Source organism: Haliotis rubra, unplaced genomic scaffold (genome assembly GCF_003918875.1).
Source record: "Haliotis rubra isolate DU_JTF1 unplaced genomic scaffold, ASM391887v1 Scf19, whole genome shotgun sequence".
Lineage (NCBI taxonomy): Eukaryota > Metazoa > Mollusca > Gastropoda > Lepetellida > Haliotidae > Haliotis > Haliotis rubra.
The window spans coordinates 1,250,817-1,269,408 of NW_025765891.1; the positions used below are offsets into that span (position 1 = coordinate 1,250,817).

General features: G+C 42.4%; 2 protein-coding genes across 2 annotated transcripts; both read left to right on the plus strand.

Annotated features, from left to right (window-relative positions):
- Positions 1 to 13: 13 nt before the first annotated feature.
- LOC124274340 lies at positions 14 to 14,643 on the plus strand. The gene is made up of 4 exons (XM_046709702.1): positions 14 to 136; positions 9,038 to 13,494; positions 13,576 to 14,317; positions 14,348 to 14,643. Exons 2-4 carry the CDS (start codon positions 9,455 to 9,457, stop codon positions 14,393 to 14,395), a joined length of 4,830 nt encoding a protein of 1,609 aa, XP_046565658.1. The 5' UTR covers positions 14 to 136; positions 9,038 to 9,454; the 3' UTR covers positions 14,396 to 14,643.
- Positions 14,329 to 16,385, plus strand: LOC124274341. The gene is made up of 2 exons (XM_046709703.1): positions 14,329 to 15,188; positions 15,853 to 16,385. The coding sequence occupies exons 1-2, from the start codon at positions 14,438 to 14,440 to the stop codon at positions 15,972 to 15,974; spliced, it is 873 nt and encodes a 290-aa protein (XP_046565659.1). The 5' UTR covers positions 14,329 to 14,437; the 3' UTR covers positions 15,975 to 16,385.
- The last annotated feature ends 2,207 nt before the right edge of the window (positions 16,386 to 18,592 follow it).

An 18,592-nucleotide genomic window follows, 5' to 3' on the forward strand; every position in this document is an offset into this window, starting at 1 on the left:
ATCGTGTTCACCATGGCGCGAATGGAAACCATATCCGTCAGAACGAAGAGATCGAAGGCTATGTCAAACCTATTTGACTAGACAAAATACAACAGCTGTATTAATATTCTGTTGTTGTTGTTTTTATCTGGTACCGGTAAGTGCATCGCATATAAAATGCGTTTTCCCAAACGAAGTATATGTCAGTTTGTATATGTTTGTGTGCACACCGAAAACTGTGTTACTGTGTCGGATGTGTCGAATCAGCTGGTATGAAATCAATAGACAACATGTGATGGTGTTTTGTGGTACTTTGGTGATTATGTGATGATTTAGGATGCTGTCAAAATAAAAGAAACATGTAATTTGGGATTGTCGTCTGTTATATTCCGCTGTTCAAACACAAATGTTAGGTAGGGTTGTGGTCAAACCGGTGAGTATGCTTGGAACAGCCCCTGGATAAGAAGGGTGCCAGTCAAATCGCAGCAGCTACAAAATGCCCCCTGCAAATTCGGTCAAAATACATCAGATTATTGGTCAATTGGACCCATAATCTGATGTATTTTGACCAAATTTTATGACATGCCCCAGGTTTGGTCAAATTGCCCTAGGGGAGTAGTCAAAATGCCCCAATTTATTTAAAATGATTAAATATATACTCAGTACCATAAATGCATAGTTTATGTCAACTTCGATATTATATTCTTCATATGATATGTACTAATGTAGTAATATTTCTGATAAATGTTCTATTAAAGTTTTGTCGGAAATAGAAAAAAACCCTGTTTTTAGGCTGTTACTCTGTATCTCTAAAATTTACACAATTGCAAATAGCATATGTCGAAATAACCCACATCAGCCTAACTGGGCATTCAGTAGGATGCGTAATAGGATATCCAGAAAAGCATGTTTACTCATAAAATTGGGCAAAATGTAAGAAAAAATTTGAATAGCTGCTGAAAGCAATAGATGGGACTATAGACGGCAATGTTAGGTCGCTCAGCCAGGTATGACGATGGACTGTCGACTCACCTGGCATGAAATGCATGTGCTGCCTACAGGCACAAGGGGTCATCTCAAAAATATTTTATGCTTTTTCATGTGTGTTGAATATGTCTCATCTATTGATTAACATCTAAAGTAAGTTTATGTTGAGATATGTAAAAGAGTGTGATACCCATAGAAAAACTTAAAATCAGCCATCATATTAAATGTCTCAATATATTGGTGGCATGACCACCCAAAGATCGACAGGTCTGGATATGATTTGTAAATTGTTATGAGATGCCGTTTGCTTCCCCAGTTTAGTTCCCTAAAGGATTATCTTATCTCAGCTGATATCTCTATCCCCTAGCCCAACCCTAACCACCGTTTGTGACACCCGTCCTGGTTTTGCTTTTGAGACAACCCCTCCTACCTGTTTCTTTTTATTGTGATAGTGAGACTCCATGGTAGCTACATCCTTAATCGTTTCAGTATCAAAGTTATTATTTTTTATGTCAGCTATCGTTTATAATAAATCTCAGTTTAATTTCAAAATGGGCATTTGAAAAGTGTCCTTTGTAATACAATATCCTCACACACTAATTTGCATAAAGCCATGGTCTGTTCCAGTTAAGTCACTTTGGACTTAGAAAAAAACTGCATAGCTAATTTCTGCACTGATCTCTCCTCTGTAAAGTCCTTTTTCTATGTTTCCTATCTCCCTACCACTGAGACTGTAGTTAGGCCGAACTTACTTTAACAGATATTTCACCCTTTCACATATTAACTACATAAATTGTAGATATAAATGCGAACAAACAGTTTTTTTCTATTTCCGACAGTACTGTAGTAAACTGATTAGAGCAAAAGTAATATTAATGTATAGACAACATGGTAATACCAGTTATTTGCATGTTATGAATGCTTTTGTAAAGAATTACAAGAATAAAATGAAATGTTTGTATGATATGTTTATTGACTGTAAATGCATAGTTTTTGTCAACAAATGGCATTGTGTAATCATAACAAGTAGAGACGAGTCACTGAAAAAGAGCAGTCAGGGAAAATATCGGGTAATTAATAATCTACACATCACCAGAATCTAAAACTATATCGTATACATCCATAAGGGATCCGTGAAGTTTCATGTGAAATGTGATAGATATAGTGCTCCACAGAGCAAGGATTGGGACTTTATCACACCCTAGTGGTACCCGACACATCAGCCATGTTGACAGGTATACACCGTTCATCGCTGGTTCTGACATGTCGCTACGCTCGTCTGTGCATCTCATCTTATCATTCTCCCTGATTTGATATGTTGAACAGTGTGCGAGCTACAATGATCACCCAAGTGAGTTTTGCCATCCAGAAACTGTTCACATTTGTGTCCAAGCAGTGACGTCAGGGATAGCACACCCCGGCTCAGTATCAATCATATTCGTCTGCAATTACTATTGTAGCTTATGAAATGCCCAGTTGTAACTACACATGCATGTGAAGTAGTTATGCTACATGATTTCTGCATCTTTCATGTATATGAGTAATGTCTATTGAAGAGAAAAGGCAATGATTTTTTGATACCATGTATACAGCAACATGCTTTAAATTCTATTATCAGTGTTTCCATTGTAGAGATTTCTTTGGGCACGGTAGTAATGATTTAGCTTGCTGTCTGGAATGAGTGAGTGAGTGAGTTTGGTTCTACGCCGCTTTTAGCAATATTCTAGCAATATCACGGTGGGGGACACCAGAAATGGGCTTCACACATTGTACCCATGTGGGGAATCGAACCCGGGTCTTCGGTGTGATGAGCGCACGCTTTAACCACTGGGCTACCCCACCGCCCTGGAAGGAGTGACTGACACTGTGTGCTTTGTCTTAGTATTCATGTCATATCTGGTTGCCCCAAACATACATTCCATCCAACTTATTACATATATGTACGGCATATGAACCTCTGCTGATTGTCAGGGCTCCAGATAACTTTTTGGGTGTTGAGTGTACTTACACATCATATTGCAAGTGGAGGTGTACTGAGAATTTTGAAGGAGTACTGACATGTTTTTGTGTGAGCGAGTTGGTGATGTGGTTTGTCTGGACGATTCATCGATCACTATTTCCAACCATGTATTTGTATTTGAAGACGCGTGAGAAATAACTGAGCGACCGTGTGATGCTCGAAATGTCAGGTCCGACTGGATATAAATAGGAACAGTGTAGTTAATTATGCTTGTCTCCTTCCTCTTGCGAATGATAGTGGAACACTTGAAATCCCTTGAAGTTCCCTTTAAAAAAGCGGACGTAAAATCACTCACCCAGAGTAGCGTCCCTTTCCTCCCTTTGGCGCCCTTTTGGTCACCTGACCGACCATGCCTTGTCACTCTCTCCTTCTTCGCCCTTGAGGACGGTTGTGAGAGCACCTGGGTCCCTATACGGCACATATCCTTTTATATTTTCGGACCTTACATCAAAATTATTGCTGTATACGGTTTTTAGGATTATATTCTACATTACGGTTTGAAATTTGATCTAAATTTTCCGTTGTTTGACTTGTGTTTTCATTGTGTTTACATTTGATGAAAACCTGTATTCGTTGTAGGTACCGAGTGTCTGCGGCTGACCCTCATTTATTATGTCCTAATTGCACTATTTCATGTTCTTTCAGCTCTCGCTGTAAGTTTTGTGTAAATTTAACCTCTGTTGAATTTACTAATTACCTTTTTTCCATCCATAGACGTGCTAAGGACTGGGTACGTAGGTATTCACAAGTCATGTCTAAATCGAGTGATTGCGCTGATAACCGTGTGTTAACCACTGCTGCAGACATTCATAATTCCAGTGAATTGCCGAACGTTTCTCGGGAGCAGGTCGATGTACCAGTGGTGAACGCCGGAGGCCATAAGAGATCATCGTCTACTGAGCTGACCTCGTCGCAGATGAAGAAGGCTAAATCATCTTCTACGCAGAAGAAGAAGGCTACTACCTTGAAGACTTCATCGAAGTCTATGCTCAGCTCTACGCAGAAGACGAGGTCTTTCTCAGCCGAGATTGTTCCTCCGGAAGAAGCAGACGTTTATGATGATCCACCCATCCTCATACCGGAAGTCTCCATCGTCAGTAAGAAGACGAAGCCTGCTTCTACAGCTACATCGGCATTGTTATCAGCGCAGACATTGACAGAAGACCTTCTATCAACGCAGACATCGGGTACCAGAGATAGCAGCAGCGTCAACTCTTCACAAGTGCAGCGAGCCTTAGATGACGTCTCTTCAGTATCAGATGCATCATCCCTGCAGCAGTCTCTTCAGACAACGCAGAACTTCAACCCGGGACTGTTCATGCAACAGTTTACAGACCAGATGATGTCGATGATGGAACGTCGCTTCGCTCAGGAGAAGGCTGCTATGAAGACCTCTACAACGACTACTAGACTGAGTGAAGGTTCTACACTCTCTCCACCGCATCCGGATGAAGAGGGAAGCCTGCGCGAAGGCTCACGGACACGACGATCTTCCCCATCTGAAGTGAGGAGTCTGGACACCGCTACCAACGTCAGTTCAGCCGTAGACGCTCCAGAGATTGCTGCTAAGAAGTCTCCACGCAGGAAGAAATCGAGGCGTTCTCCTGAACCCCATAGACGTCGCAGATATGAGTCTTCATCTCCATCGGACTCTGACGCCCATCGAGAACCTGCGCGAAGGCACTCCTACAGAGGGGAAGCTACGTCCAGAAACCCACCTTCACGAAGACCTAGAGAATCATCTCAAGACTCCAGAAAGGATACACGATCGCATCGGGATCGCTCTCGCCTGCGCGAAGCTCCTCATACAAAGCATCTCACAGAGACTCAAGTCGTCGTGGATCCATAGAGTGAGAGATGTCCAAATCAGAGGAAGAAGGTGAAGGCATATTCTCAGATATGGAAGTTAACTCCTGGATCGCCAATGGCTTGGACTTAGCATCACCTTCTAAGGACACAGATGAGGCGTTTACCTACAAGATGTCTAACGATGATTTCGACACGCTCACCTTTCCACCGATCGACCCGATGTCTCAAGTATCAGACAACCTCAGCGCAACTTTTGATAAAGCCACCAAGTGTCAGAGTCAGCACATCCCGACGTTCAACGCCAGGATATTCCCTCTACATAGGATGGCACCCTTCCTGAAGGCTCCAGAGGTGGATGATGACTACAAGATTATCACCGACTCCCCGTCAGAGAACTTACAAGATTGAGGATAAGAAGTTAGCGCAGCTGGATACAACCACCAGACGTACCTTCTTCGGATTAGCCAGATCGAGGGCTATCAACGAAACACTCATCTCGAAGTTCAAGAACTCCTCCGCCGAAGAAGACCGGATGATATACTCCGCTCTACTAATGCAGAAGAGGGATCATCAGTTTATGTCGGAGCACTTAGCATCCACATCAGCAGGCCTGACTCTCCTGAAAAGACAAGGGTTATTGTCAGCATGCACTGGGAGTGAACGCTTCACCAAGTCCTTATACAGAGCCCCATGGTCAGCATCTTACATCTTTGGAGGAGGAATTGAAGAAGTTGCCAGAGAAGTCTCTCACGACTCGAGGGAGGTTATGATGATTAAATCCATCAACACCTTGGCTAATGTGATTCGTTAGACATCCCAATGCTACTCCAACAAATCCAAGTTTGCAGGAGTCCAGAGAGTGCAAGAGGAATCAAGCGCTGAAGGCCAGGTTCGGAATGACTGGAGTCTTCCACCCCCAGCCGTTCCTGTACAACCTTCGACAGTGGGTGGACGTCTTTAACGATACTTGGAAAATTGGTGAATTCTACAAGACGACTATGTGTCCCAGATACTAAGCAGAGGGTACAAGATACAGTTGGAAGCCACCCCGCCGCTCACAAGCAACCCGATGGCCTTCAACTATGCAGCCGACCAGGTAGAGAAACTGGACGACGCTATCAAGACCCTGCTCGACAAAGAGGCAGTAGAAGAGATAGATCAAGATCTCATCATGCCCTGGGTTCTACTCCCCAATTTTCCTGGTACCGAAGAAGAATTCCAAGGAGAAATTTCGGCTCATCTACAACATGAGGAAGTTCAACCGGGAGTATCTACGCAGACCAGCAAAATTCAAGATGATACATCTTCCTCAGCTCCGACATCTCGTTTGTCCAGCAGACTACCTCGCCAGCATAGATCTGCAAGATATGTACCTCCACATCCCGATACATCCAGACTCAAGGAAATACCTACGATTCCTGTTCAACGGACATCACTTCCAGTGGAAGGTTCTACCGTTTGGAATATCGTCGGCCCCCTGGTTGTTTACTCGAGTGACCAAGCCCATTGTCACATATTTACATCGTCGAGGTCTACGCAGTGCGTTCTACCTGGTTCAAGCTCATCAAGATCCCAGTCAACTCAGACTGCAACTAGACTTCACCATCAGGCTGCTCACTCAACTAGGATGGCTAGTAAATCTCCTCAAGTCGGAACTGGAGCCGAAACAAGATCTGCAATTTCTAGGAATTCGACTCATCACACCAGTGAATCGCATAGCCGTTCCAGAGGATCGTTGGATCAAGATACAACAGATGAAATCTCAAGCAATGCTCTCTCCGTTGACACTACGTGCTTGGTCTACTCACTTCAGCTCAAGACATGACTCGCAGAGGGAGACTACAGTTGCGGCCACTACCAGTATTTGTTATCGCCCACATAGATAGCCTAGATCCGTTAATACTACTGGACAGCCTGAAACCATATCTCCTATGGTGGACTCGGAAGTCGAATGTTTAAGGAGGAACCTTTTTTGACAGAGCTGGTTTGCAACATTCATCTCTACATGGATGCCTCCCGACAAGGATGGGGTGCGCACTTCAACAACGAAGTGGCAGCAGGGAAGTGGTCGAGTCAGGATCAGAAGTCACACATCAATCTGTTGGAGATGAAAGCAGTAATCAACGCTTTACAACATTGGTCCAGCGTACTAAAGAACGCACGACTGATGGTACACACGGACAACTCCACAGTGGCGTTTTACATCAACAAACAAGGGTCAACAAGATCAACAAGTCTGCCATAACTCAGCTTTCACCTGTTCAGCATAGTCGACGACCTGAACATCTACATGAAGGCATGCCACATTCCAGGAGCAAAGAATGTCATAGCAGACGCCCTATCTCGTCCACTACAACCATCCCCGACGGAATGGATGTTGCATACAGAAGCATTCGTCTTCATCATACAGACTATAGGATCCCCACTAATAGACCTGTTGGCAACAAAGTTCAACAAACAGCTACCAACATTCGTCTCACCGATTCCAGATCTTCAGGCATGGGCAACAGACGCTCTAAGCATCTCATGGGAAGGACTAAACACTTATGAGTTTCCACCTCCTGCACTGCTACCAAAAGGTTCAACACTCTCAACTTACATGGCTGCCCTCAGTACAGTTATCACCATGAAAATGGGTATCAAGCTGACCAAAGTACCAGAGATTCTGGCACTACTACGCTCGTTCAAGTTGGAAGACCAACAAAAGAAATTAAGGCTCCTGCCTGGGATTTCAACATAGTTCTACAACATCTCACCATTGATGCCTACGAGCCTCTAGAACAGGCATCCTTTGAGCTACTAACTCAGAAAACGCTGTTCCTGATCGCCCTAGCAACAGCTGCACGGATGTCAGAAATACATGCTCTGGACTTTGAACGAACACGATTTGAAACAAGACATCGTGACATTGTACATCTTGGACTGAGATGGGATTTTATCGCCAAGAACCAACTGCCTGGTCAGCCTGACAGACAGTTCCACATCCCAGCACTATCTACAGTCCTTGGGCCACAGGATACGGAGGATCTATCCTTATGCCCAGTCAGAGCACTTAAAGTCTACCTACAGAGAACTAAAACAAGGAGACGAAAATTCAAGCGCCTATTCATCCCCTTATCCACTGAGACGCCCACGGAAGTCTCACGGACAACGATATCAATCTGGATGAGAGCCATTATACTAAGGGCCTATAAAGCAGCAGGACTTGAACCTCCACGAGCCTCCATCCAACACGAAGTCAGAGCCCTGGCGTCAACACTTGCTCTGCATGGAAACTGCTCAATTACAACTATAATGGAGGGCTGCTTTTGGAGATCGAACACGGTGTTTGCCAACCACTACCTCAGAGACATTGCCACCGAAGACGTCTCAGGCATTCACCAGTTTGGGCCACTTGTTGTAGCACAACAACTAATGGTTCCACAAAGGCGATGAGTAAATCTCACCCCTTTTATCACGTGACTTGTGAAAACCAACGCTCTGGAGAGCAATGGCTATAAGTCCATGCACACATCTAGGACAGACTAGCATGAGTGATAGACCCTGTACTTGTATAGGACATACAAGAAGAAGGGTCGCATCTCCACTTGATGTGTGCATCAAGAGATGGAGTTGCAATAGATAACTAATGGAATATTAGTATATCTTAATCCACACGAAAATGTCAGGAGAAGTTTCGGAAGAAATCTGACAAGTTGTGGTCCCCCCAGACTCATCAGAGAGAAGTTGAAAGAACAGAATCTTCAATAGTGCCGTCATAAGTTCCCATGGGGGGTAATACAAGACATAAATATACAACTAGTGAATCCAGAACGTGGCCTGACCCACCACCGTTTCCGACGGATTCTGCAAGCATAATTAGCATGAGTCAGGATAAGGAAAAATATGTAATTTTCTGACTATAATTGATATTTTATACTTATCCTGACTCATGAGGTCAGCCCTCCCAACCTCTCCTCTTGTGGCACTCTGGATTTCCCTATAAATCCGGGTGTCGGGCATTCATACGGAGAGAGTGACAAGGCATGGTCGGTCAGGTGACCAAAAGGAGGCCAAAGGGAGGAAGGGACGCTACTCTGGGTGAGTGATTTTACGTCCTCTTTTTTAAAGGGAACTTCAAGGGATTTCAAGTGTTCCACTATCATTCGCAAGAGGAAGGAGACAAGCATGATTAGCATGAGTCAGGATAAGAATAAAATATCAATTTTAGTCAGAAAATTACATTCCATTTTTATTTTTCAGATAACTTTATGGTAATCCTACCAGGATGAGACTGTGCCAAGTTCAGACAGATTGCCTCATAACACGTACGCGGAAGTTTTGTAGTCCACGCAAATGGCTGACAATCATTCAGGGTCCCCTACCTCATTGGAATCTACCGATGTTCAAAAGCCACTGAAGAATAACACAGCCATATTGATGATTAGTGATAGTGTTATTGCCTGCCAGAATCCTGAAGGAGAATTTCACACTTTAAGATTGGATGAAAATGGAGTTGTTAGCTTTGATGCCACCTCAGGCTAGATAATCCCAAATGGATGTTCCCTGAAATTGCAGGTCCCAAATGATGTAAGTAATATTTCTACTGGCAGTTCAGAGAGTATTGCAGAAACTCTGTCAATTGGAAGGGTCCAAGTTTGTAAAAAGAGTTCTGGGAATATGGCTTGTGATACTGATCTATCATCTGGAACCACTGCCCTAGAGGATAAAATATCCGAAAAATATGACCCTGGACCAGCACTAAACACTGCTGCTGGAGTGCCCTTGAAGATCAGGAATGAGCATTTTAAAGTACCCCATCAGAATCTTCAGAACACCCTCATGGAACACTGTGTGTTGGTCAGCCATATAACTCCGACCACATCACTGGCGCCAGATAATGTCGATAGCAATACATTCATGCTGAAATTAAATGACCATCAAGTTGTACAATCTAAACTAAAGCGCCGTCGCTACTCCCAGTATAAAGTACCGGTCCCTGGGACAGATCTGTCACGTGTACCTCAGACCTCAAAACTGCCACTTACGAACAGAGACTGTGTGAAATCTGTGAACAGTACAGCTAACATTCACAATCCAGATGATCGCCATGGTAAAGCAGGGAGTGGATCAAGTACTATTTGCCTAAGCACATTTCATAACAGTGAACAAGTACATATGAACAGTCACTGTGGAAATAGGACGGCACTTACAGAGGAGCGACCTCCTCCACCACTGTCTGGTAATGAGTGTGGTAGTCACATTCGAGATGATCACACAGGTGATTCTGTGGTCATAAATTTAGATATGAAAACAGATGAATTGCAGAAGCCACAAAGACATGGAGATAGTGAGACCCGAGCAGCTTCGTCCATGCCACATCAGCAGCAGCCAGTGAGGAAACAAGGAGCTGACCAGGTTGTCCTAGAACCAGTGGGACATACAGCTGGTGGTGATGACTTGGGAAGGGTTGGGCTGCCTCAGATGGATATTGCTCAGAGGATTGAGACAAAAGAAGTACCGTGGCAAGAAGAGGTGCTGAAGCCTTACTGTGACTGTCAGATATCCTCATTCACTGATGATATGGCTAGAGCATGTACTATCTCTTTTCAAGGATTCCCAGTAAGGCTTCCTCATGTAGGCTCTGTATTAATACAGGAACATGAGTTGGTAACATTTGTAAGAAATGGTAAAATGTATGTCAGTGTTTCTGAACTGAAATCCAAAAATATGATACACAACTTCACAAAGTTCTCTTCTCTGTTGCGAAGTCAGTCAAGATTGCTTCCATTGGCTCGGACAGAAGTGGAATTCCTCAAGCAAAAAGGAAGAGTGAAAGATTCCAGGAATGCACGGTTAGTATCACTAGATGACTTGAGGTGGATATACAGAACTCAGGCTGCTCTGCAACAGGATGCATTTAACACTGCAGTCTCACAATGTCCTTGGTACAGTCTAACACTTGGACATTCATGTCGCAAAGTTGCCATGTTGAATCCGACTCAAGATTATGTCTGTCCTCTGTGTTTACGAGTGGAACAGAGACCAATTGAAGCAACAACTCAAAGGTACGAATGTGACATATGCTTTCAAGCAAATGAGTCACCAAGTGTTCCACAATCTCAGATGCCCACTGTCAACAATTATGCAATCAAGACGCAGAAGGTGGAGCAGACGTCCTTTGTTGTCCGAGAAGATGGGAAACTGCAGACCGTGATAATGGGACACATAAAGGTTGGTGAGAAAAATGTGGCAGCCTTCTCGAAAGGTGAAGTGACATATGTTAGCTGTCGTCACCTCCTGGTACATCTTTACCAGTTCCCCTGGGAGAATTTTGTAAGCCTTGTGAAAAGCCTGGATCTTTGCTTCATGGAGGCTCCAGTGAAGGTGTGTCATTTCTTCCAAAAACTGGCATACCCCCAAGAACTTGTAAATGGGAGGGTTTGGTGTTCTGTGCAGAATTTGAGATGTATTGCTTGTTTTTCAGTGGGTCAGATGAACAACACACAATATCTAGAGAAGAACAAGATTCTTGCTTTGATAGCCCAAGGAAAATATGTTGAAGAATTTCCATATGATGCCAGAGGTGGTGAGACAGAAAAGTCTCTGACAGAACCTAAAAGGGTTCTTCCTTCACATGAAGTACACAACAGCCAAGTTAGTACAACCAACTCAAGTGCAAATAACGTCAGGAAAGCACCACCAGGCAAGACTGTTGTCAAAGTGGATGCAGCTAGAGGTCAAATACTTGTTTGTAGAGATGGGAAAACTGTGGGGAACCTCTGTCTACCTCAAACTGCAGGTCAAACTAGCATGAGAGTACACGACCAGAGAGGTTTAAGGTTGGATGCAAGTGATGGTCAGAGAGTTGTTGGTGGTAGTGTGAAAATTGTTGGGAACCTTTGTCAGACTCAGACTGTTGCTCAAAATAGGACCAGAACAGACGACCAGACGGGTTTGAACGTGAATGCAAGTGTTGGTCAGACGATAGTTAGTGGAGGAGATGTGGCAAATGTTGGGAATCTTAGTCAGACTCAAACTGTTGCTCAAAATAAGACCAAACAGATGTGTGTGAACTTTGATGGTTCTGGTCAGATAATGATTGTTGGAAATACGACCACTTCAACGAGACCCTCTGATCCTGTACCAGGCATTCAGTGTGTGTCAGGATTGACACAAAGTAACTCAGTAGAAAGGAGTCCAATAGTGCCACCCAATTCTGTTTTCTGTGGTGAGAGGTCACAGATTCCAGGAGGTAATTATTTTGTAAAGGAGAATGTGAATTTTACAGATTATAAAAGTGAAAGTGGACTTGTGTTTAGAGTCATGAAACAACCAACTGCTTCACAGAACAAAATTGATATTCTTAGTATTGCTGCTGAGGAGATCAGAGAGGTGGCATCTAAGAGTGAATATACCAGTGATATAGACAATTCTGGATTGAGTAATACAAATGGTTCATCTTGTCACCAGGGTTTCCAATCTACATCTATTGAGCAATGTTCAATCCTGCAACAACTGACGTCTGAACAGACAACTCAACCTCAATCTGTGCCAGGACTTGATGCTGTGACAACAAATGTAGGCACTGTGTGCAAAGACATTAAGACTGTAGAGCCAACTCCCGCCCTTTCCAATAACAATCCCAGCAGGCCGGAATCTGAATTATCAGATGGACAGGATAAACTTCTGTCCATGCCTGTCGACTTCTTCCAAGACTCTCCTATTGGGTCACCAAGGAGAAAATGTTTCTTGTCCCCAAACAAAATGCATGAAGTGACCAAACCTGGAGGTGATGTCGTAGTGTTCCAGAGTGAGGATGGGGAACATTATGAATGTACTGCACTGGGTCCTATGGATGAGCTGAAGGACTGTCTGTTGGTGGTATCTCCTGAAAAGGCAGAGAAAGAGAAACCGAAAACCATCAGCCCTGATTCAGCATGTTCCCAAAAGAGTGTTGACTCGGGTAGATCAGAAGGGAAGTCTGAATCGTGTACTGTTGGTCCCACAATGTCTTTAAATCAGAGCCAGAATTCCAGTGTTTGTGGAGAAGATAATTCTGAACCTTTATCTGCTGAGGGTGTCAAAAACATGAAATCAAAAACAGAGCAGGCGTCCCGAGTGACGTCTTTAGTTGTTGAAGAATACAAACCAGATACATCTGGAGTTTTAGAAGCTCAGGGTATGTGTGTTTATGTGTCTCAGTCCACTGAAACAAATGAAACAGATCCATCTAGTATGTCCCCTATTAAATCAATGGACACTCCATTTTCTACACCAACAAGACTGTCAGTAAGCTCACCAAATAAAAGTCCAGTTATCGCCATTATCTACAAGAAACTTGTAACTCGGTGTAATTTGGACAAGTCAAACTCTCCCAGTTCCTTGTCAGTACTGGCCAGTGTTGCTGAAGCCATCGATGAGGATGGAGATGGTAAAGACGCTGGGACTGATGGTGGTAGTTGCAAAGTACAATCAGTGACTGTTGACAATCAGCCCTGCAATGAATCAGGATCTGCTGATGGAAGATCCAACATTGCTAATGATGAAGCCACTGATGCTGATGCAAAAGAATCTTCACCATTGCTGCCAGAAACACAGAGTAATGCTAACAGTAGCATCTCCGCTGAAGATGAAGACATGGGTTCTGATTCAAAAGAAGATTCTTCACCTATTTTGCCTGAAACACTAAGTAACAGTCACATCTTTCCTGAAGATGAGTCCTATGTTTGTGATACAGAAGAGACTTCACCATTGTTGCAGGCAAAATGGAATAACACTGAAATCTTCCCAGATGATAGGTCCTCTGTTTGTGATACAGAAGAGACCTCACCTCTGTTGCAGGAAACAGAAAGTGACATCTTCACTGAACATGAGGTCTCTGTTGGTGATGCAGAAGAGGGTTCACCATTGTTGCGGTCAAAGTGTAAAAACACTATCATCTCTGATGAAGATGAGGCCATGGGTTCCGATATATTTGAGTCAGCTTGTTCAGATGGCTCTCCAGCAAGAACTGATCCACAAGCTAATAATTACACAGGCAGTGGAGGCTCCAGTCATACAGTAATGCCAGACCCTGGAGATCTGAAAGATCCCAACAGACGTAACCACCCAAATATGTGTAATCCCGATGATAAATTGGCAAAGTGCCATTCTGACAAGAGCTCACATTCTGACTGTTGTAGCGCGTGTAGCCATGATGAAAGATTGTCTGCTTCTGATACTGATCATTCAAGCTCATGTGGTCGGCCCCATGGAGGAGATAGCAGGTCACCAGGATTTTCTAGCAGTAGTATTGAATATGATATAGAAATCTGTACAGAGCTTGACTTGCAACTGAAAAGTTTGAATCCAAACCAAACTGTAGAGAAGTCTTCATCTGTGCCAGAGGAACAACGTGAGTGTTCAGAAGATGAAGGAAAGTGTATGCGCAAATGGAGGATGCCCAGATGTCAACTGAAGAAGTTCTTGAAAGAGATCTTCTCCATCATCAAGATTCACAGGAAAGAGGTCTTTTTCTTCATCAAGAGTCTGAACAAAGAAATACTTCTCTTCAAGATCCTGAAGAAAGAAATCCTTCTCATCATCATCAAGGGCCTGAGGACAAGGCAGCTGAGTTAGGGTTAGATGCAAGACGAAATGTGGATACAGACTTGATGATGGATGATACTTGCTATCAACTTCAGACTTCAGAGGGAATTGAGGAAACCAACTCTGGAAACAGTAGATGTTTTCAAGGTGAGACTGAGGGGGACAGATTTGTGCCATGGAGGCAGTGTGGAGCCAGATGCTGCTGTAGATGTAAGCAGTGTGGAGCCAAGTAATGCTGTAGATGTAAGCAGTAAGGTGTCAGAGAATGCTGTAGAGAGGAAAAGTAAGAAGAGGAAAAGAAGTCAGTCTATTCACAAACGGGTTAAAAGAAAGAAAACAATAATGCCAGAGATGGAATGTATGACTAATGAACTCAGTGTTACATCATCTCATCCAAGCTCCAAAGCTCCAAGTAAGAATGTAACTGTGGCTGCTGAATCTCCAGAGTTTTCTGTATGTGATAACAATCGAAGTCGTCCTGTAGAAGGAGCAATGTTTCCAGAAACTGACAAATCTCCCAAGTTTTCTGAAACTGATAATCATCAACATATTCCTGTAGAGACAACTGCTAAATCTCCAAAGTTTTCAACTGGTGGTAAATATGATCATATTTCTGCTGAAACTGTGAGTCCTTCAGAGTGTGCTACAAAGGAACATATTGCTGGTGACAAAAGTGAAGCTGAAATGGAGGGGCTGACGGAACATGCTGTGGAGGAGATGAAGCATGTCTTGGAGAAGGTACAGGTGGATGGACTTGTGGTTGCAGACAACAGACTCCAGTTCAAGCTGAAGCTGGACCCATCTCTCCACACACATTTCAAGGGTATGTAGCCTTCAAAATCACTGGTCTGCTAGCCCGAAACCACTAAACCTTAGACTATACCATTTGATGGTATTATTCTGAACCAGTTCTCAATTCTGATATTTGAACTGAACAAAATTGGCATAAAATATTAATGCAGTAAACACTTTAGTTGTGTTCAAGCAGGACTAGTTACAAACTCTTTTTTGTTTAGCATATTATTTGACTAATTGTAACCATGATAACAGTTTTGTGTGTCAGTGTGTGTGATGTCAGTTACAGTGGATTGTCTCTACATATGGAGGGCGATGGGGTAGCCTTGTGGTTAAAGAATTTGCTCATCACGCCGAAGACCTGGGTTCAATTTCCCACATGGGTACAATGTGTGAAGCCCATTTCTGGTGTCCCCCGCCGTGATATAGCTGGAATATTTCTAAAAGCAGCGTAAAACTAAACTCTCTCACTCTCTACATATGGGAACCTCCTGCTAGTTAGTAACATTTAAAAAAAGCTGAGCCGAAGAGGCCATGTCACTTTGTTGACCATAACCGATCAATCATATTCTTACATATGAAATATCAGTCAACTGTGCTTAGTTGTGATTTCTTTTCAAAGGACACTTTTGTTTGAATGGAATGATTGTTAATTTGATAGACAAAGGTTCATGGTTTGTTTTTTAATTTAGGTGAGCCACAGAAGAAGTTGGTTGAGAGGTTGAGCCGCTTGGTTAAGATCGGTTACATTCTGCAGCAGAGGAGACAAACAGCAGACGGAGATGAGCAGACGTCAACTTCCATGGAGTCTTAGCAGTTCCAGAGCAGTAACAGTATGAAGCACTCTGGGACCAATACAGATGTGTATTTCATTACCAAAGACTACAACAGAATGTTATATTTGAACTCTGAAACTGAAAGCCACTGGGACCATGTTGCAGTATTCATGCCAGCAGTTACTTTTGTTCTGCCAGTGAAACAGGATAAAACTGGGGGCCATTGAGAGCCATATAGTTTTCAGCATCTGTAAGAGATCCAGTGACTTTCAGTCCATTCCTCGAAAATCTTCCTCATGTGTCATTCAGTCCTGTTTGGGGAATGAAATGAAAAAACATAGTGCTGATTGTATTTCGGAACATGGAACTTAGGTGTTTTCATGATTTGATACCAAGACACAGATTATGCTATACAGTAGTTTATATGGCAAATTTGCAAGCACAGTGTTTCTAGAAGAAGAGCTTTATTCAGTATTTATGGCCACATGACCAAAAGTAAAATTCAATAAGCAGTGTTTCAAGACAATTGTGATAAGACTGACACGGGCATGATGCCATCAGAGACTTCCTATGGCAATTCCTACAATATGAGACAGACAGTAGCAAGGTGGCTATCACACAGATCATGCTAAGAAACAAAATGGACCAATAAAAACATTGTCATGAATTTCTTGATCTGTGATAAACAGCAGTCATATGAAGATATTTGTGCTCCTTGTTTTATATTTTCATCCCTCTGAACAGTGTCATGATCTAATCAGCATTGGAATTTTGTTTGTTATTGTTTATATTTCAGTCTTGTATATGATGTAGCCCACATCATCTTTACACATTAGTGCTTGATGAATTATACCCAACTGAGCATGTCCTTCGGGACTCACATTGAAAATGTTACTTTCACATGTTTTCTCATCCTTGTAAGTGCTATGTACTTGAGTGTACAGTTATGTTGAAGTTATTACCCAAGCCTGGTGGTAGTGGAACGACTCAGGATTCAGATTCTGATGCTATACCAATAAACCATTTCTACATTTTGCTAGTTTTTCTTGTGTCTGCAGTTTACTTCATATTTGTTAACATCATAGGACACAGGAGTGAGGAACCTCCAGCTTCAATGAGCCCCTGTTATTCAAACAGTTTGACATTTATATTTGTTTCATATCAGATGGCAATATACATCATATTAGATTGATCCCATAATCTGATATGGTGTTATATATCACACAATGGGTCAGATATGGTATAATTATGTTACCATATATCCAAAATGTGTTTTATATCATACCATGTGTGTGATTTCATGCTACATAGTTTACTATCGGTATACATCTGTTATGGAGTTATCTGTTATACCATGGGTGAGCATTGATGTTCCATAGATATTGATATATATCGACCGTGTGTGAAATATAGTTTTATGTTCCAAACCACATGTCCATCATGCTGTTACAGATCATACCACAGGTGAGACATGGTGGTATGTAGCATACCGTTTGTACAGGCTCCTTGCTTGACTGGCCTATCAAGGAGTTGTGTTGTACACAAAGTTGCAGTTAATAAGTCAGTCTTCCACAGACTGAAACTACTGAAGATTTGCAGTTTCATGTTTAACACATTAATATGCAGATCATTGCTATGTCATTGTGACGTTATAGCAACAATGTCACAACAACATCACTAATATCTCTGAAGTTAGTCAGCTGTACTTTTTACACTCAAGACTTTGGTCGTAAATGTTTACACACTGAACAGGTGTAAAGAATAATGATGTATGGCGTGGAGTTTAGACTTTCATTGACACGTGTTTATGTATTTGATACCAAAAGACACTTGAGTGAGATTCTTTATTAGTTTGTATTCATCAAAAACAACACAAGGACTCCAGTATGCTGGCTACCGAACAGTTACCACCATATTTTAGCGGTATTTACAAAAGTACTCCGCCGTTCGTTATATTTTTTATGCCCCCGCCATATATGGCTGGGGGCATATAGGGTTACCCTCCGTGTCCGTCCGTACGAAATAGGGAATGTACTCTATCCACTTCTCCACAAAAAACGCTCTGTGGAATTCAATGAACTTATACATGGACTTTCTTGGGACTCTAATGGTGTGCATCTCATATTTTGTTTTGTTTTTTTAATTGTTTTTTTGTAAGTTTAGAGACATTTGAACTTAGGTACATTTTGCTGAATTTCTCTCTGATGATAGTGAAATAGGGGATTAAGTCTATCCACTTCTCCACAAAAACTGCTCAACAGAATTGATTAAGCTTATACATGTGTTTCATTGGGACTCGAAAGGTGTGCATCTCATAGTTGCATAGATGTTTATTGAACTTGTTCGTGAATTTTGTTCAATTGTTGATCTTCACATGTCTTATGTATGTCAGCGGGGGCATCCGTGTCCCTGGACACAATTTATCTTGTGTTTTTGTTTATTTGTTTTTTTATTGACTTCAGTTGGATACAAACATCAATTTTGTAAGCCTTAAAGTGGGAGACAACATGCATAGAAAGGCACACTTACATATTCAATTACATTATGTGCTGGGAATAGTAGACTATATAGTTGGACATTCAATATATGCATGATAGATGTTCTCACTTACCGAACCACACGATGAACATAAATCATTATCAACCAGTTTCATTTT